Source organism: Podarcis erhardii (genome assembly GCF_964252035.2).
Source record: "Podarcis erhardii genome assembly, chromosome: 16".
Classification (NCBI taxonomy): domain Eukaryota; kingdom Metazoa; phylum Chordata; class Lepidosauria; order Squamata; family Lacertidae; genus Podarcis; species Podarcis erhardii.
The window spans coordinates 12,538,459-12,557,990 of record NC_138514.1 but is presented as its reverse complement, the minus strand read 5'-3'; the positions used below and the strand labels follow the sequence as shown (position 1 = coordinate 12,557,990).

General features: G+C 45.2%; 1 protein-coding gene across 4 annotated transcripts in view; it reads left to right on the top strand.

Annotated features, from left to right (window-relative positions):
* Positions 1–19,532, top strand: part of KIRREL3 (kirre like nephrin family adhesion molecule 3) — a 747,957-nt gene that overhangs the window by 715,783 nt on the left and 12,642 nt on the right. For all 4 annotated transcript variants that reach the window (XM_081844377.1, XM_081844375.1, XM_081844378.1 and 1 more), the window contains one exon: positions 8,642–8,751. In XM_081844377.1, the coding sequence (XP_081700503.1) occupies positions 8,642–8,751 (110 nt within the window). The remainder of the gene's footprint in view (positions 1–8,641; positions 8,752–19,532) is intronic.

Here is a 19,532-nt window from a genome sequence, read left to right as displayed (position 1 = left end):
TTTCTAGACCACACATTTGTTGCAGAGTTGAGGAACGGATCAGTTCCTATAAGATTATATTACTAGCATCAGCTCTCTGTAGCAACTAAGAATATGTTGGGGCAGGGGGATAAAAGGTTGACTAAAAGATGTGTAAAAGCCACCAATAAAAACAAGAGCACCCTAAAAACAAGAGATAATTCCTAAAAATGAGTACTGAGCCCCCAAAGAGTAGCAAAAACACACACAAAACCCATGTTTTTGCTGCTTTCCCAAAAAGAGTCAATTCAACCAATCAGGTGGTTTTCCCTTGGGAAAAAATTTCACAAACAAACATGAACACGCTTACATTTAAAAGGTCTGAGTTTTACTGAGCCCACACATTTCCAGTAAATGTGTTTACGATTTAAAAGTAGCTGAAAATTGAAGGTGTGCACTCTGCTGAAGAAAACGGCATATCCATTGATGGGCCAGCTGACTCCACAGTAGGATTTGTGCCACAAGCCCAGCAAGTACCACTAAGACTTGAGACTGGCAGGGATATCCCTTGAGCGCCAACTCATTGGTGTAATAGCAGTGGGATGTGTCAAAGCAGAGATGATGCAAAGTGAACCCCAGTCTCAGGAGAGCTGGGTCATCTTCAGTGTTATCAGAGACTCGTCATCAAAGATCCATAAGCCAGGCTCAGAGGAAGCAACCTCATTAGTGGAGAGATTCTTCCTTGGGAAGTGATCCTCACTCCCAGCCAGTCTCTCTTATGGCTGTTGTTGTTTAGTCGTTTAGTTGTGTCCGACTCTTCGTGACCCCATGGACCAGAGCACACCAGGAACTCCTGTCTTCCACTGCCTCCCGCAGTTTGGTCAAACTCATGCTGGTAGCTTCGAGAACACTGTCCAACCATCTCGTCCTCTGTCGTCCCCTTCTCCTTGTGTCCTCCATCTTTCCCAACATCAGGGTCTTTTCCAGGGAGTCTTCTCATCTCATAAGGTGGCCAAAGTACTGGAGCCTCAGCTTCAGGATCTGTCCTTCCAGTGAGCACTCAGGGCTGATTTCCTTCAGAATGGAGAGGTTTGATCTTCTTGCAATCCATGGGACTCTCAAGAGTCTCCTCCAGCACCATAATTCAAAAGCATCAATTCTTCGGCGATCAGCCTTCTTTATGGTCCAGCTCTCACTTCCATACATCACTACTGGGAAAACCATGGCTTTAACTATACGGACCTTTGTTGGCAAAGGTCTTATGGCTAGCACTGGGGAAAACACAGCTGATGTCATTGCCTGATACCTCACATCACCCATTCAAACCTCCTGTAGGTTCTAGGCTTGGCCTCAGTAGACTTTTGAACTTTGCAGTTTTTTGGGACAACTTTTTGAGTTGTGTGAGACACCCACCATCCCTCTGCAGTGTAATGGCTTTTTCTCTAAAATAGGAGTGTGCAACCATGCTTCCATAACCACAGAGGATATCCTCAGAGAAGTGTTTTGTCTTACATCCCTCACTGCTTGCAAAATATGCTGCTCAGATGAGGAAAACACATAGAATACCAATGCTCAGCATGGCACATTTGCCACCATATGGCCATCTGTCTCTCATAACGTCTTCTTCCTGGCAACCTCCTCAAACATTATCTGTTCCCTTCTCTGGGCGAGAGTAGGGAGGGAAAGAGTCCGTCCAGTTTGTAGAAGTAGCTTTCTGGGGGACACCTGCCTGGGCAGCAGATGCTATCCCATCTCCAGAGAAGACCTACACAAGCATTTGCCATTCAACAAACAGCACACAAGATGCGTTTGGGGCTGGAAATCGCCCTGTGCAGCAGACTTTGTTCTGCATGAAAGAATTCTGGCTTTCAAGCAGCCAGAGATGTTGCGTAGGAAAAATGATGGGTAGACTAATCTGGATATACTTGTAAACAAAAACATCAGTCTATTGTCTATTGGCCAATTCCAGCACAACAATTTTTCCATAGAGCTGTACTTGTAAATACACCTTGGGGTGGCATTTCTCAAAGAGGTGCACAATATTTCTGATTCAAAATTGGAAGGATACGTAGAGCAAGCACTCAACTCATATAATATATATTGCTGCTGTAGATTCCAATGTTGTTTTTTTAAAGAAAATCTCCCCCCCACCCCAGCAACACAGTCAAATGCAATCCCCAATGAGCTGTTGGTCTCCATTTCCATCTTACATATACCCTTTTGCTGTTGGCTCCAGGTTGGGGGATGCTTGGACAGACAAACAAGCCTTAGAATCTAGACTTGACACCTTTTAAAACTGGGCAGTCATGGAAGTTAGTGAAGTCATGGAAAACCTCAGCAATCCGATCAATAGATGAGGAGAAACTCCACCATTAATTAAATTAGCAAATTTTGTTAGGACCTGGGAAAACTGAGAGGGATCAGATACGTTTCAGTTAACATAGGCAAAGCTTGTAACTTTCTGAAATAGCTATTTTGGCACTAATGGAAATTTAGATCATCTGCTTTCTGCATGAAGTACCTAGCCAATTATAATGTAGAAAACCATTTATTTCTAGTTTAACTACTTTTGGGATAATGTGTTGTGGTAGTGAATAGTATGATTTCCCTCCTCCTCTCTCTTTTATGGATTGTGTATTCTTTTAGAAATCTTAATGTACTTTTGAAAAAAATGAATTAACTGCTATGGAGAGTGTGTGGATTTGTCTCCCAAGGGAAGCAGAGAAATTATTTATTTTTATTTTTATTTTTATTTTTGGAACTGCTCCAAATCACAGCCTAGCTTCTTTATGGTCAAATGCATTGTGCATTGATTTCCCAGGGGTACCACTAGGTGACCCTGCAAATGCATTAGCAGGTACCATGGGGAACCACCTCAATAAAGGTTTACCAGAGCCCCAACTAGGTGACTCAGCAGTCAGTGGTTGGGGGCTCCTCCATCCTGAAGCAAAAACACTCTTGAAATCTGCTTGCTCACAGCCTCAAATTTCTTGGCTAGGAATCAGGAAAAGCCTGACTAAGCTAATGACGGGTCACGGGCGGTAGAGCAGGTATCACAGAAGGCGATTCTCACTCCCGTTTTAATGAGAGGAAGCAAAAGGCATCACAAGCAAATTATGTATACAGTAAGCAGAGAGATTCCTCAGGGGACATATTTTAACGGGCTTAATACACATCTGTTGTTGTTTCCTGGATGACATTACAAGCCACAAGTTATTTAAGGAGTAACGTCCCTAAGAGAGGACTCTATGAGGCCGTAATTGGCTTTTCATTGTGATTAAATGCTGAGGCTTTTGGCGCTCAGGACATTATTTCTACTCTTGGACAGAGAACAGGAAGAAGCAATAAACTACAAGAAAGAAAAAGGGGACAAAACCAGAAGGGATAAATGCTTTCCCTGCATCATGAAGCTTGGAAAATTCCATCTTGATGTGTTCATAAACCCATTACTAGTAGATGCCTGGAGGATAGGCCAACAGTGGTCTCAGAACACATTATCAAGAAAAAGGTATAAGAAAATCAGTAAATTAAGTATTGATTTGGCTGGTGGCACCAGGTTATCAATTAAGGAGCCTTTGCCCTGGAGGAAGGGATGCTAATTCAGACACACTCCAGGTACTAGTAACCTTGATTTTTTTTTTTTACCTTGTGACAACTAAGGGACCTATATTTTTCCCCTCTGCATTTCCTTGCTGGACAAGCATTTGCATGCCTTTCTTCAGCTTTGGGATGAAAACAAAATGATTGGCTGCAGTGCTTTTATTGTGATGAAACTCACTGGTACAGAGCATGGGCACCTCTTTTTCTGCTGCCCATGGCAGCCATTATGTGCTGGCACCTCAGGCACTATAAATGCTAAACACCACGTATCAATCTTCCCCAACCTGGCAGCCTCTTGATGCTGTTGGACTCCAACTCCCATCAGCCCTAAACAGCATGGCCAATGGTCAGGAATGGTGGGAGTTGTAGTTCAAAACATCTGGAGTGCACCAGCTTGGGGATGGTAGCCATTTTGTATGGCCATTGCTGAAGATTCTTTTGTGCCGGCTGCCCTGTGCCACCTGTGTTAAATCCTCTTTCGCTGCAAGTAATTCTTCCTACATGTTTGTTTCAGTGCTTATGAATGGAAGCAGCATTGTGGAGGTCTTGAGTGTGGGCCTCTTTGGAGCAATAATGAGATGGAAAGTGCAAGTTGGCACCAGGGTCCTGCCCCATACCCTTCCCTCTCTTTCAACATCTCTGCTATCTCTCTGCCTCTTGGAAGCCACAAGCATCCTCTTGTTTGGATGATAGACTGAACAGCAGACACATGAACACTTGAGTTAGTGCCTCCTATAAAGTATTCCATCTTTCAAAAAACCAGCCAAAGAGATGATTCATAGCCTGTCACTTGAAAGCATGCATTATTTATAGGGATTTCAAAACAACTCCCATTCCAATGTGTCTCCAGATTAGGTTGTAAAGTGCCCCCTTTTGCCGAGTCGCTCAAGTTGTTAAGTCCCCCAGCTGCAATCTGCAGGATGTGATGAGAAAAATGCTGAAGACTTTTCAGGTCTCTCTTTCCCCCTGACCCCATTTTTTAAGGATGATTATTATTTTTTGCAATCAAACGGGAAATCAAGGACACCAACAGAAATGACTAAATACAGCCCAATTCCATACATGCTTAATAGGATGCCAGTTTGCAAAAGCTTAACAGGATGCCAGTTTGCATGCACCTTTAAGCAAACAGACTGGCGGCATTCAGAAATGGCTCAAGATATATCACTGCCTGAGAGGACAAACACAAATGGCTTCCTCTCCCACGAATTAGCAAGGAGCACAGCCCATGGAGACCTTCTCCTGTGCCAGCCCCACAGTTCCCATTCATTTCAACAAGGCTTGAACAGAAGAAGTTGCTGGAAGTCGTGGTTGAGACTTTCCAGTGGTGGCTGGTACCCACTGAGACTTGTAGAGTGAAAGGTACATGGTACATGGAGCAAGAACCAATGACAGATAAAGAGGGAGCAAATGAGAGGCAGAGCCAACTCATTCTATTTTTGCCCCATCCTCCTCCCTGCTGAGTTCTACAAGGGCAAAATTGAGACTACGTAGGCTAGTGCTACCCCCAGGACTGGCTATGAAGAAGAAGACAGGCAGGTGGTGAGGGGCTGCCTGATTGCAATCTGAGGTTGGTGAGGCAGAGTCCTCTGTTTGGACCAGTGTCCAGTTCCATCTCCCATTAATACAACCCACAACCTCTGCCTGAAGTGAGAGCTGCTTCTTCCTGCATGGCTACAATTCTCAAGTCTGTAAGTTACATGATTTCACTACAGTGGACAGCAAGACAAATAAGGTGGGTTTGGGCAGAAGGTGAACTGCAGGGGAATGAAAACAGTGCTGCATGAGACAAATACAGGAAAGAATAGAAAAGGATGCCTTCTTACATCCCTCCAGATGTTGTTGGGCTCCAACTCCTATCAGCCCCAGCCAGTATGGCTGGTAGTCAGGGATGGTGGTAGCTGGTCCAACAATGTTCTGGAGGGCTGTAGGTTCCCCATTCCTGCTCTGGAGCTTAGCTTGGGAGATCCTAAGAAAGACAAAGGCCAGTTAGGAATTGCAGACCCACTTCTCAATCTGTTTCTTCAAAGCCTGGAGCTGTTTAGGTTTACCTCCTCTGCTGCCTTTAATCTTAGGCACACACAGAGAGAAGCATTTTCTTTCCTTTCAGGCCTGCTGTTTGGTATCTTTGGTTTAATTTTTCAAAAACAGTCTCTTCAAAGAGCATCATTCTCCTCCTGGGAAACTGGCGGGAGATGTTGGGGCTGGAATGCAAGTCGCTAAATCCCACTGCCCTTCTTTTCTCTCAGTTGCTGCATGAAAGCAGGCCATCCCCTTCCAGCTCAGCATCTGCCGCTGACTGTGCAGTGCTCTCCTTGAGAATACCCAGCATTCCTACTTTGCTGGGCAGCTAACTAATTAGATAATGTCTCTGATTCACTAAGATGCAATAGCTGAGCAAACAAAGAGCACGTTGCACATATGGACACTCTGTACATCCAGTTTGGCCGTCTGGCTCAAACCAGGATGTGCAGGAACTGCAAAGATGGGCATAAAAAGCATCTATTTATTACTTAAATAAATAAGCAAAGGGCCTTTAAACTTTTGTCCCCCTGCCACTCACCTCCTCATTTTGGAAAGGTTCTATTACAGCTTTCTCCAACTTAGCAGCCTCCAGATGTTTGGACTACAGTTCTGATCAGCCCCGACCTTGTTGTTGTTGACATCCATCTGTCTTGAGAGACAATCGAGTGTGCCTTCAGGTTGCTGTGTTAGCAACACCAAAGTTGCCCCCCGGGACGCAAGCCTGTGTAGCGTGTATGGAGGTTCTGGGCTGCCCAGAAAACAAGATTCCCCTCTTGGCCTTGCTAATATGGTCCAAAGGAAAGCAGAGCAATATGTTACTAGCTTGGCTGTAGGAGTTGCCAGAAAGAGGCATACAAGAAGCTATCTAAGCTTCTGAGGGGCTCCACTCCAGATTTGTGTAGGGTTCACTCTTTCTTCTCCCAAAGACCACAAGGCAGAGTTTTCCTTCTCCTAGCTTCCCAGGTTAACAAGCCTCATCTGCATCCCATTTCCCTCTACAGCACATGCAGAAAACACCTTATTGACCACTGGACCCACTATTGGCCTTATCTTCTCAGTCCACCAGAGCCTGTCTTCACATGTGGGGGAAGTCTCTAACTCACCAAGGATTTAAGACCCATCGGCTACCTTCACCTGGGTTAGCCAGCCAGTCTAAGCCGTTTCCCAGGGTGTCACCACTGTCACATGCTGACAGTTTCAAGGAGCCACTAACAAGAGCTGAGTGCAGGTTGGGGACCAAAAGTGGACAAACTACCCCAGAAGGAGCACAGTTTTCCACACCCCTAACACCCCAGTACGTTTGTATTACCTAAGGGAAAAATCAGGCATAAAGAAATAAACTAACAACTATAGCACAGTGAAATATTTTAATGATTAACAAATCCCCATATAATTTACTTAGATATCAGATGCCCATGCAATCCTGGAATGTGCTAGTGTGTTGTTGTTGTTGTTGTTGTTGTTGTATTTATTACCTGCCCTTCATCAGCAAGTCCCAGAGCAGGTTACAACAGCTAAAAAATTCATAATTAAAAGAATTAAAACATATTAGAGTCATGGGGATTTAAACTTGTTTATGATTGCTGTCTTATTATTGCAATGTTTGTTATATTGTAGTGAAAGGGTTTTTTTTTAAAAAAAGGCACACATTGTTGAATGGGGATTCACCTGTCTTTATGGGTCTCATAGACTGTGTGGTCTTGGTTGTATTCTTAGTTCAAGAGGTTTAATAGCTTAAGCAAGTCATGCTTTGCATGCAGAAGGTGTGAGATTCAAATCCTGTGTGAAACCCTGGAGAGCCATGGCCAGTACCGGGGAGCAATACTGAGCTGTTTTCTAGAGTCCCTACATAAATCACATCTATGCCATAGAACAAGGATGGGGACACCCCCCCCCCCCCAGTTCTGGGAGCCATATGCCATGAATGGGTCGGACAAGAATACAAAATGTATGGAGCAACACATGTAAATTTTATGTGGCCTGGGAGTCATGGGGTCTGGCTGAGGTGTTGTGTGGGGAGAGTCCTGAGAACCAGATAGAGATGCCTGGAGGGCCACATTTGGCCCCCGACTCTGAGTTTCCCCAGCTCTGCCCTATAATTCCTCCCGGAATTCTGTCCAGTACACTAGGGTACAATGGCAGGTGAGAAAACAGTTTCCTAGAAGATGAAAGTCGCACTAAGTCAAAGCTCCAGAGAAAGGCATGCCATGCAGGGGTGTGTTAGAGGGAGAATTTGGAGGAGTGCAGTACTGGGTTGTTGTTTTTCCAAAGCAGGAGCAATAATCTCATTGCCAGAGCACCAGGATAACTGATGGAGACTCCATGCTCTGGCAAGTGAATGAGGTGCAAATTAGGCTTTTGTTTGTGGTAAACTAACATAGAGGGAACTGGATAATGTTTGGAAATAATCAGAGACTGGGTACTTCCTTGCTTTTTTTTCTTTATAGGGTCCCTACGTCAGGCTAATGGGACACGGGTGGCGCTGTGGGTTAAATCACAGAGCCTAGGACTTGCCGATCAGAAGGTTGGTGGTTCGAATCCCCGCCACGGGGTGAGCTCCCGTTGCTCGGTCCCTGCTCCTGCCAACCTAGCAGTTCGAAAGCACGTCAAAGTGCAAGTAGATAAATAGGTACTGCTCTGGCGGGAAGGTAAACGGCATTTCCATGCGCTGCTCTGGTTCGCCAGAAGCGGCTTAGTCATGCTGGCCACATGACCTGGAAGCTGTACGCTGGCTCCCTTGGCCAATAAAGCAAGATGAGCGCCGCAACCCCAGAGTCAGCCACGACTGCACCTAATGGTCAGGTGTCCCTTTACCTTTACCTTTACCTTTACGTTGGGCTAATAGTTTAAACAGCAGCATTTCTCTGCAAGGTGGTTAGCATTTCTAATCAAAAGGTCAAGGTTGCATTTTAGCTGAATGAAGATATTTTTGTTAAAGTTTAATGTGTAAAACTATGCGGGCAGAGGTAGACACTACTGCTATTCTGCTAGGATCCGTGTAATGTTATGGAGCAGCTTTGTGGGGTGATAACTTTTACTCTCTTGCTCTTTTGTTTAGATCTGAAAGGTGTGGTTTCTGCCAAGAACGATATCCGCGTTGAAATTGTTCACAAGGAGTCTGCCTCAGGCAGAGAAACAGAGGAGCACCCGACGATCAAGCAGCTGATGGTGAGGATTTATTCTCTCTTTCCTTAATCTGTTGCTCTGTCTAACCTTTGACAGTAATGAGCACGGGCGCAATGCGGTTCAGTGCGCAAAAGCCCACCAAAGGCAAAGTATGCTCTTCTGAAATCTCACACATCGCTCAGAGCTGTTAAAGTTGCACCGCTGTTGGAAACTCCCAGAGTGCAACTTTGCTAATGAAGACAAGAAGCCAGGAGAGGTTTGCTACAGAGTACCACAGCCTTCAGTCTCTGATAAACAGAAAGACCTATCCGAGCCCTCAGTAGGGAAATTGATGTGGCTGCAAATGGACAGAGAAGGGGAAGCTAAGCAACATATTTATTATTATTATTATTATTATTATTATTATTATTATTATTATTAACTAATTAGGCACTAATAGCTTAGCTGTACTGAAAGGGTCTCCTGTGCAAGATAGATAGATAGATGTCGAGCCTTTCATGGGATATATTGCTGGCCTCGTTACTGTCAAATCACCACAGCTGACAAAGTGATATTGTTGATGAACTTAAGAACAGCCTTGTTGGATCAGTACCAAAGGCTCATCTAGTGCAGTCCTCTGCTCCAACAAGCAGAGCCTGAGTCCCACAGGACTCTCTCCACTCACAGTTCCCAGCCACTGGTATTCAGATGCATGTTGCCTCCAGCAATGGGGTCAAATCAAAGCCATTAGGGCTATCAGTCATTGACTGTAGCCAGCCAGTAGCAAAGTTTGCCCCAACTTAATGCCTTTCTGGAAGATTTGTGATTTTTTAGGTGTGGGCAGATCACCCTACTACCTATATGTGTCGTTTTCTGTTTGGCCCTTCATAAATATGTTTTGCTGCATTGCCATGCACATTGATCTGTTTTTTTTTTAATCCAGGCCCAAATTCATATTTTAATATATGAATATGTAATATCACCCCCGCAAAATGTAAATATGTATTTTCTCTCAATGTATGCATTTCTAAATGCATTTTATCCTAAAATATGCACTGATAACCTCATCCTACACAAGTTTGTCTAATCCTCTTGGAGATTCAGTTGATGCCTGCAGTCCCAATGACCTCACCCTCTCCTTTCTCTCAGAGATAACCCAAGACAGTTTGGTTCCTGGTGCTAAGGAATCTGAAAATTTTAATCCCATGGTGTTAAAAATTATATAATAAATTTAAGAAGTTGGCAAATTCTGCTCCCCACCCCACCCCAATTCTGTGCTTCAAAATCTGCTCCCTGAGGTGGGCTTCTTCACCATACCTGGGGTAAGGCAGCCCTGCTCTCTTTTTATAGGGCCTGGTGGACGAGGATTGGTCCTGGAAGTCAGCTGACACACTACTTGGGCAGTCTGGTACTGCCCCTTCAAAGCACAGAGCTCAGTATTCCAGGCTTGATATGGAAACAGACTGCTGGTGATGCAAGGCACCAGGGCCTGACTGCTGGGAGTCCCATGTTGAGGCACCCGGGTCCAGGCACAGCTATATCCCAGGATATGTTTGGGTAAATTCCTGTGAATTCTTCTTAGCCACCTTATACTGAGGTCAGACCACTGATGCATCTAGTTCATTATTGTATTCCACTGTTGGAGGCAGCCTGCTTCTGAATTGCTGGTAACCACAAGAGGCAGGAGAGCTGTTGTGCCCGTGTCCTGCGTTTGGGCTTCCCACAGGCATTTGGTTGGCTACTGTGAGAGGAGGATTTTGGACTAGACTGGCCATTGGGTCGATCTTGAAGGCTCTTCTTATGTCTACTCTGGCTAGCAGAAGCTCTCCCCTGTTTGAGACGGGAGACATCCCTAGCCCTACCTGAGAGAACTGGGGGCCTTCGTCTTGCAAGGCAGGTACTCTACCACTGAGCTACCGCCTGCAAATGAAACTTACACATGCAAGCTTCCAAGAGTTGACAAGTCAAGTTGGGGAGAAATGCTCATAAAGCTGGCTGAAGAATTGGCCCCTGAGGATTTCTCTGATCTCTACTGTTGCTAATACATGAGGCTGTAGACTGTTGTTTCACCAGCTCCCTGCGACTGCTGTGTTCTGCATCCAAATGGCAGCTTTGCTTTCCGCCCGCCGATGTCACGTTATAAATGACTAATACAAGCAAAACAAATGGAAAGAACACTGAACCGTAAAAAAATAAACCCATCCAGCCATAAAAGCAGAGAACAGATGCAAAAAAAAAAAAAAAGGCGGGAGGGAGAGAGGAAGCAAGCAGACTGATTTTAAGCACACCTCCAACCATTACTACCGCAGGCTTACAGCCACCTTTCGTCAACATTCATTCATTTGGGCTGGGAAAGGGTGCTCTGTGAACGATCAATGGAATCCCTAGTTTGAGAGGGGATGCTTTGTGGGGTGGGCAGAATCGATTTTAGATGGTACAGATGTACAGAGTGGAGCCCTTGAAATCAGTTTGAAAGGAAGCTAAACGGCAGAGGCGTCACGTTGCTTTGTTATTCTGCTGGTGCTGCTTCTGAAATTGCTGTTTTGTTTCAGTTCAAAGGTCCCCATAAGATAGAGACCAACATGCTCGTTTCTCCTTCTTTCTCTGTTGTTTGCCCCACACCCAAATGGAAGTTGGTAAATAGAAACACCCAGATTGTTTCAACCTGGAGCAAAAGGCCAGGATAAAAGAATAAATAAGCAAAGTAGATATTTTAGTGTTGCATTACAGTTGGAGGGCTGTGGTTCAGTTTGCATTTAGAGGCAAACTTTTCTAATCTTCAGTTCCTGAAATGATACATAAACCAAAACAAAGCCGTTGTTCAAGTTTCTCACTTTTCTGAATTTCACAATGCAGTTCTTCAGCCAAGTACTGGGTACAGAAAGTTACTAAGGTAATGTGTGTACAAAGATGAAAGTATTAGTGAAAATAATGTGCAAAAGTAAACTATATTAGGGGACATTGCTTTTTTGTATTTTTAAAATTGCATTTTTAAAAAGGTGCATGTTAGGCAAAATTCACATTAAAATGCTGGTGAATTTTCATGACAACATTCAAATAAAATAATAATAGTGAATAATTTTAAAACCATAAAATCATTCCAATTGCAATGTTTTTTAGGGCTGAACTAGACAATTGCTAGGTATTTGGCCGCTTGCTACTACCCGTGTTCTAGTCAGGGAAGAGAAGAGACAAGCCTCCCCGTACTCATGTTCAGCCTTCCTGATAAAGACCATTGACTGACCCTCAGATATTCAGGTATTTAGAAGGACTATGGGCTCTTAACCACTTACACACACACACACACTTATGTTGCAAGTCCCACTGAGACTAATTTGAGCAGTAGATGCCTGAGAAATTAATTAATCAATTAAAAAAATCACAAACTGAAGTGGCAAAATAAACGCGAGATGGGGAGAATGAGAAACAGAGAGAAAGCAAACTGGACAGGTTTACTGATCCCCAGTGCTTTTTTTCTGGTAGTACGCAATGGAATGCAGGGTTTGGTTTTGTTATTCAAAGTTGGAGACGGTCCAACTTTCAGCCCCATCTCACTGAGCTCTGAGCCAGGAGCTGGAGAGGGCAATAAACTGGAGGCAGCTTCAAAGGCTGAGCTGCCGCTGCTTCCTTACCCCAAGTCAGTGTGGATGCCCCCCCCCCCCGAGAGAAGCCATCGAAAGGACCCGAAGGAACCTCTCTCCTCAGCCTGGCACATACCCCAGCACGGGCTCCCCCAGAAACCTCCACCCTCCAGCACAGCTCCTGGCCTCCTCCCTGTCCCCTTGGCCACAGAGTGGAAGGAGAGGAAAACCCCATGAGCACTGAGCAGAACCCCCTTTCCCAGCGCCCACCATGCCAACCCTGTTGGGCTGGTGGCAGTGAGGCAAGCGGAGCCAGGCGATATGGGAGAGGCTGGGAACTGCAGGTGGGCAGAGTGCTGTTGCACTCATGTCCAGCTTGCAGGTTTCCAGTAGGCATTTGGTCAGCCACTGTGAGAGCAGGATGCTGGACTTAGTTGTTGTTGTTTAGCCGTTTAGTCATGTCCAACTCTTCATGACTCCATGGACCAGAGCACGCCAGGCACTCCTGTCTTCCACTGCCTCCCGCAGTTTGGTCAAACTCATCCTGGTAGCTTCGAGAACACTGTCCAACCATCTCGTCCTCTGTCGTCGCCTTCTCCTTGTGCCCTCAATCTTTCCCAACATCAGGGTCTTTTCCAGGGGGTCTTCTCTTCTCATGAGGTGGCCAAAGTATTGGAGCCTCAGCTTCACGATCTGTCCTTCCAGTGAGCACTCAGGGCTGATTTCCTTCAGAATGGAGAGGTTTGATCTTCTTGCACTCCATGGGACTCTCAAGAGTCTCCTCCAGCACCATAATTCAAAAGCATCAATTCTTCGGCAATCAGCCTTCTTTATGGTCCAGCTCTCACTTCCATACATCACTACTGGGAAAACCATGGCTTTAACTATACGGACCTTTGTTGGCAAGGTGATGTCTCTGCTTTTTAAGATGCTGTCTAGGTTTGCCATCGCCTTTCTCCCAAGGAGCAGGCGTCTTTTAATTTCGTGACTGCTGTCACCATCTGCAGTGATCATGGAGCCTAAGAAAGTAAAATCTCTCACTGCCTCAATTTCTTCCCCTTCTATTTGATGGGCATACAAAATGGCAGACAAAAAGCCATTCTATTAGGGGAATTTTCTTGCAAAAAAAAAAATGTTCATGAAGGATTTTTTTTTTAAGTCACAAAAATCTGCAGTAATGTGGAGTACTAAATTTAAGATCGGAAGACTGAGAACCAAAATTGACAGATCCATCCGTCCCTAAATAGTAGGCACTCTCTCCCAGAACAGACATTCTTCCACTGCAAAAGTTTGGCTGGAACTCTGCTCTTAAAGAGGATGATGAGTCCATCCTTGCTCTATGCAAGATTTGATGCCCTGTTCTCTCTTTTTCTCTCTTTGGGATACTACCCCTCTTGATAGCAGGATCTCAGTGCTAATGAAGATTTCCTTCCAGATCATTAAAAAGCCTCTGTGCATTTCCTTCTCATTGCTCGCTACGCCACACACAAGCTGCTGCCTTCAGCAATAAAACGTCCGTCCTGTGCATCCTCAATAAGAGCCTAATAAGAGTCTCCAAAATTTGTCAATGAGCTGACAGATCAAGTTAAAGAATCCAGCCTCATTAATGAGAAGCTATGATGAATTCCTGGCAGGGGAGCAAGCTGTACTCTGATGCCACAAAGGTAGCAGAGCAAACTGGTGTGGGTAGACTGAGCCAGGGGTTCTGAGGAAATGGCAGTGTGGGGAGGCGATGACTCCAATCATGATTCTGACTCAACAACCACACGCCAATCCTTCTTTCTTGGAGGTCTGTCATCTGCACCCATCGGCTGCCTGTCATAGTTAGCATCTCTAGGTGTTGCAAGCAAGCTCCCGCCACCACCTTCCAGGCCCAAAGCAGAGCCCAGTATTAATAATCCTTCTCCAGGTAAGCTGCAGTGACAATGATCTCTGCAGGGTGTCTCTGCCCTACCACATGGGCTGCTACTGCTTCTCACACTTGTTTTCCACCCAAAGAGAGAGAGAGAGGGAAATCGCGCACCCAAATGCTCTGCCTCCATTCTTAGCAGGCTGCCTTCAAGCCAAATCTCATTACTCCCTGTATTTCCTGGTCACATTTCTAACCTCTCTGTGTCCCTTTGAATTATCTCTCTGCCCTCTCCGATGTTCACAACACCTCGCCATTTAATATCAGCTGTGAGTATGATTAGCATGCCGAGTCCTCTCACATAGAGATCATATAATGCAGATGTTAAATAGGAGCAGACAGAACATCAGCCACCACAGCGTTCCATTAGATGACACCTCCCCGGCACTCAATGCATTACAGAACACCATTACCCTTTCTGCTTGTCCTTCACGCGTTTCTCGATCCACGCAACAGGGCTCGCTTCCAAACCAGCCTGAATTACCTACAGGAGGCTTGGCGAGACACCATCCAAACAACTTTGCTGAAAATCTAAAGGTATTACATATAGCAACCGCACCTCCCTTCAACTGCTAATATTGTAATTCCATCAGAAAAGCAATCAGGTTTGTGCTATGTAATTTGCTCCTTCCCAACACGATGGGTCGCCCGTTGCTAATGTTTTCTTTGTCCCCTAGGAAACTTCTCTTAATGTTTTCCACTATTGAGGTCCTATTGGATAAACACTGCCAGGATCCCTTTTTCTTCATTTTTTAAAAAAACAGTATCACATGCTCATTCCTCTCCACTGCTTTTGCAATCAGCACGACGGTTCTCAAACCCTTTTCCTAATTAATAGTTAGCACACCTAGATGCAGTCTTACTGCTCAGGCTGCCTGCTTGAAATGCAAGTCATATTTGTTCAAGTCAGTCTCCCTCCCTTATTATATTTATATATTTTACCTAAAGTATTTAATTGCACTACAATTGTATAAAGAGGTACTTATAGGTTCCTGGGGAAGTTCATCGCTCCGTGGGAAAGGACATGCTAGGAGCATGCAAAAGATCCCTGGTATTGCCAGTTCAAATGATCCACTGCCAAATAAGGAGGGAAGACCTTGAGACCTTGGAGATCTGCTGCTAGTTAGAGTAGTCTATACTGGAATCAATGGACAGCCATCTAACCTTGAAGTAAAGCAGCTTACAATGTTCTGCCCACTATGGGTGGGGATCCAGTTGGCTATCAGAGCTTTGCACAGCATCCTGCACAGTGTTTTGCAAGCCCAAATGATCAGCCAAATCTGTGTGGGCAAAATCAAGCCATGTGACATTACTGTGCCATCTGGTGATTGACAGTTGGGAGTCCTCACCCACCTGTCAAACTTGGCCTGCAGGAGGTGGAGTAGGTAAGGACCTGTCTCACTGGATGGATCCAGTTCCTCATCTCTACATTAGGAGGAGTCAGTCACAGCAAAACCAGCAAAATCTGGGGTCAAGAGATCCAGTTTCTGGGGTCCATGGACAAGTAAGCTGGGAAAGTGGCAGTGATCTGCAGACAAAGGTCAGAGTCTGAGTGGTCTGGCCAAGCAGATTCAGAGGTATCATAAGCTCAGCAAACTCCAGATGTGCCATGCTGAGAAGGAACTGGAGCTGCAGGGAGGGCTGAAAATGCAAGAAGCAGTCCCAGGGTGATGTGCAGAGCTGTCTTTCCTATTGGGCTTACTGTCTTGTTGTGCCAGGGCGCTAGCCTCTTAGGGGTGCCCCAGTGAGTGGGGGAGCTGCACGGCTTTGCTGGCGGCTTCCCCTTTGCCTGCATGCCTGCCAGCTGTGCCCCATCAACCATATGGCTGGCGGGTGTGCAGCTTGCCTCCCAAGCCTCCGTGGAAGGAGAGCGATCCCCGCAGAGGCTTGGGAAAAGGTCGACAACTCTGGGAAACGGGGGGGGGGGCACCGGAGGGATCTTTGCACCATGGCGCCAGATATGTTTAAGATGGCCCTGGTGATGTAGTTTGTTGTTGTTGTTGTTTAGCCATTTAGTCGTGTTCGACTCTTTGTGACTCCATGGACCAGAGCACACCAGGCACTCCTGTCTTCCACAGCCTCCTGCAATTTGGTCAAACTCATGCTGGTAGCTTCGAGAACAGTATCCAGCCATCTTGTCCTCTGTCGTCCCCTTCTCCTTGTGCCCTCAATCTTTCCCAACATCAGGGTCTTTTCCAGGGAGTCCTCTCTTCTCATGAGGTGGACAAAGTATTGGAGCCTCAGCTTCACGATCTGTCCTTCCAGTGAGCACTCAGGGCTGATTTCCTTCAGAATGTATAGGTTTGATCTTCTTGCAGTCCATGGGACTCTCAAGAGTCTCCTCCAGCACCATAATTCAAAAACATCATGCAGTAACACCAAGACAGCCAGTGTAGTGTAGTGGTTACAGTATTGAACTTGGGAGATGAGGGTTCAAGTCCCTACTTAACCTTGAAGCTTGCCAGGTGACCATGGACCAGTCACTGTCTCTTAGCCTAACGCTACCATGCACAGGGTTATTTTAAGAATAAAATGGAAAGAGGGAGAAGAACCATGCATGCCACCTTGTTCTCCTCAGAGGAAAGCTGGGTTAAAAATGTATAAACAACAAACAAACAAACAAACAAACAAACAAACAAACACTTTCCAGGGTGTGTGTTTTTCCACACATTGTTTCAGAAAGTACAAATTTGGTAGGTTTGCTTTTAAGTGCAAACAAAATCAAATTTATCTCAAATCCCTAGGTGCAGCATAAGTCGCAAATGAAGTATGGCAGACAGAGCCCCAGCTAAATCAGAAACAAACACTCACCAGACCTCTAGTAACTGGGTTGTGTGCCTATTTTGCAATTTGTAAAAGTGCAGAATGTGACTTCAGAAGCAGCAGTAGTGGACAGCAGTGCTCCCAGCAGCTGAATCGGTGCTGCTTACTAGGAAGAAGTGGGGAGCCAGTAGGGAGGTTGGTGTGGGTCAGAGGCAGAGGCAGGAGCTGGCTCTGCCAGTGCATTTGTACTGCACTTGACCTCCCTGCTGTTTCATCCCTCTTCTTCCTGGTAAGCAGCAGTCAGGTGAGCACCACGCCATTGACTGCTGAGGAGCAGATTCCAGAAAATCTCAGCCTTTGTACATTAAAAAAAACAACAGCCCTTATTCTAGCCCTTATTGTTGTGAAGCTGTGCTTGAAAGCATGTGGGCCTTAAAGCCAGATGAAATACATCAAGCTGCTGTTACAATAGGGTGAGCTGTTCCACATCAACAGAACTACTCTCCTCTTTAGGATGGGATGATAATTTCTCTCTCCTTTTCTCATATACCTCCTCTCTTTCCTTCTGACTGTGGAAGTCAGAGCTTGATCTTTGCCATTTCCCCCCATTTTGAAAGACCCTGTTGTGTGCCATACGTGTGTGTGTGTGTGTGTGTACACACTATACATGCACATAACACACATGCAATACCATCCATGCTTGCACACACCCCGTTTGTGTTATGTCCTTTTCACCCCACCGTTTTTCTTTCACTTTCATTGTCAAGAACTTTAAAAAAAAACACACAGAGAGAGAGAGTTCAAGTCTTTATTGATTTTAGAGCTGTAATTAATTTCATCCTTTCCGCCTTTGTCAATGAATTCTCTGCCTCTCTGCCTCATAATCTTGTGCAGTTAAAGCGGATTGACTCCAACTTCACCCCCTCCCTTTGACACTGCATATCTTGCCATCCTTTACAAGCCTCAGGGGCCAGGTCCTGAAATTACTTTGGATCAGGCTGTCACTCACTGAAAGTCTACCTCTTTGGGAAAGCTGGATCTTCCCAGCAGATGCTAGTAATCACATTAATGGCCTGGATCTTTTCAGAAACCTTATCATCTCACATGACCCAAAGCGCCCCTGGATAGCCATCAACTGTGTTCTAGATCAAAACACTGCTCATTTGGAGCTGTGGGAAGTATTCTAAGAAGCTTCCCCACAGTTATTGCAACTTTGTGGGGTGAGAGAGAGAAAAGGGAGAGGAGATGAGAAGGATCGGTGACTGGTGCACAACATATTTCATGTTTAAACCAACTGCAGAGAATGGGGCAGGCTGTGCAATAGGAAGCTGGTTGGTATTTGTGTGGGGAGCTGTGATCAATGTGAGGACCATGAGCATCAGTGTGTAGAGCAACAAGAGCAACTTTTACCTTTGTACAGCAGGCTAGTTCCTATGCTCTCTCTCTCTCTCTCTCTCTCTCTCTCACACACACACACACACACACACACACACACACACACACACACCCCTATCCTCCATCTAGGCAACAAGAGTCATTATCACAAATCAATGATACCTTCCAGGTAAACAAAAAACCTCAGAGAGTATGAAGCAAATCTGGTGAGAGGTGTGGTCTGGATAGAAAGGGTGTGGTTTCCCCTGAAAGGAGTCCCAAGGGCCAGTTAGAGGCATATCTGGCCTCTGGACTTGAGGTTCCACACCTGTTTTAGCTTAAGAATGCTTGAGCCTCTCACTTTGGTATGAAGAAATGAGCTGCTCCTGCTTCTTTATTGAACAGGCTACCTCTACATGTCACTTTGCTGATAGGAAGCCTTCCATCCTTGCAGGTCAGAACTAGCATCATAGATCCAGCCACAACTATACAGTGACCACCATCAGGACACTCAGTCAGTGTTTGATGTAAATGATTGTTTTTTTAAAACGTCAAATGACATGATTATGTAAATTGCAGAAAGTTTTCAATTTGTTACCTAACTCTAAAAATGCAACGTGGAGAACGAAAAGGTATCATCTCAGCTGCACTGCTGGCACATTAACAACTGCAATTGCCCATTAAACGCTTGACTTAAATGTGCCTGATTGTAATGGGAATTTGCCAGACAGGATGCTAAAGTAGCTCATGTAGAAGTGGAACCAAGACCAGGTTGTAAATGCTTGCAGGATGGGCCACCCCAGCATGTTCTCTAAGTTTGGGGTGTGACTTTTGCTGCTGTACTGGAAATCACAGTGAAAGTCCAAGTGCCCAGTTAACACACACTCACATAACGTTTTGTTTTGTTTTGTTTTGTTTTGTTTTGTGATGGAACAAGAAACAGTGGCTTTTTTCAAAGTGGCCGAGTCCTGAGCATCACTTATTGAGTAGTTAATGTGCATAATAACCAGTCACTGTGCACATTCACCAGGCTTCAGGAAGTATATGTCCAGAATCCTTCTGTAAAGAAGGAATTGGGCACATCTCCCGGTCAATATACGTAAGTAATGTGCTTATATTGACTGTATTTTGTTCATTCTCCAGACAGTATGCATAATCTCCAACAGAGAAACTACTGTATAATAAAATACAATGCAGTATAAAAGAAAACTACAACA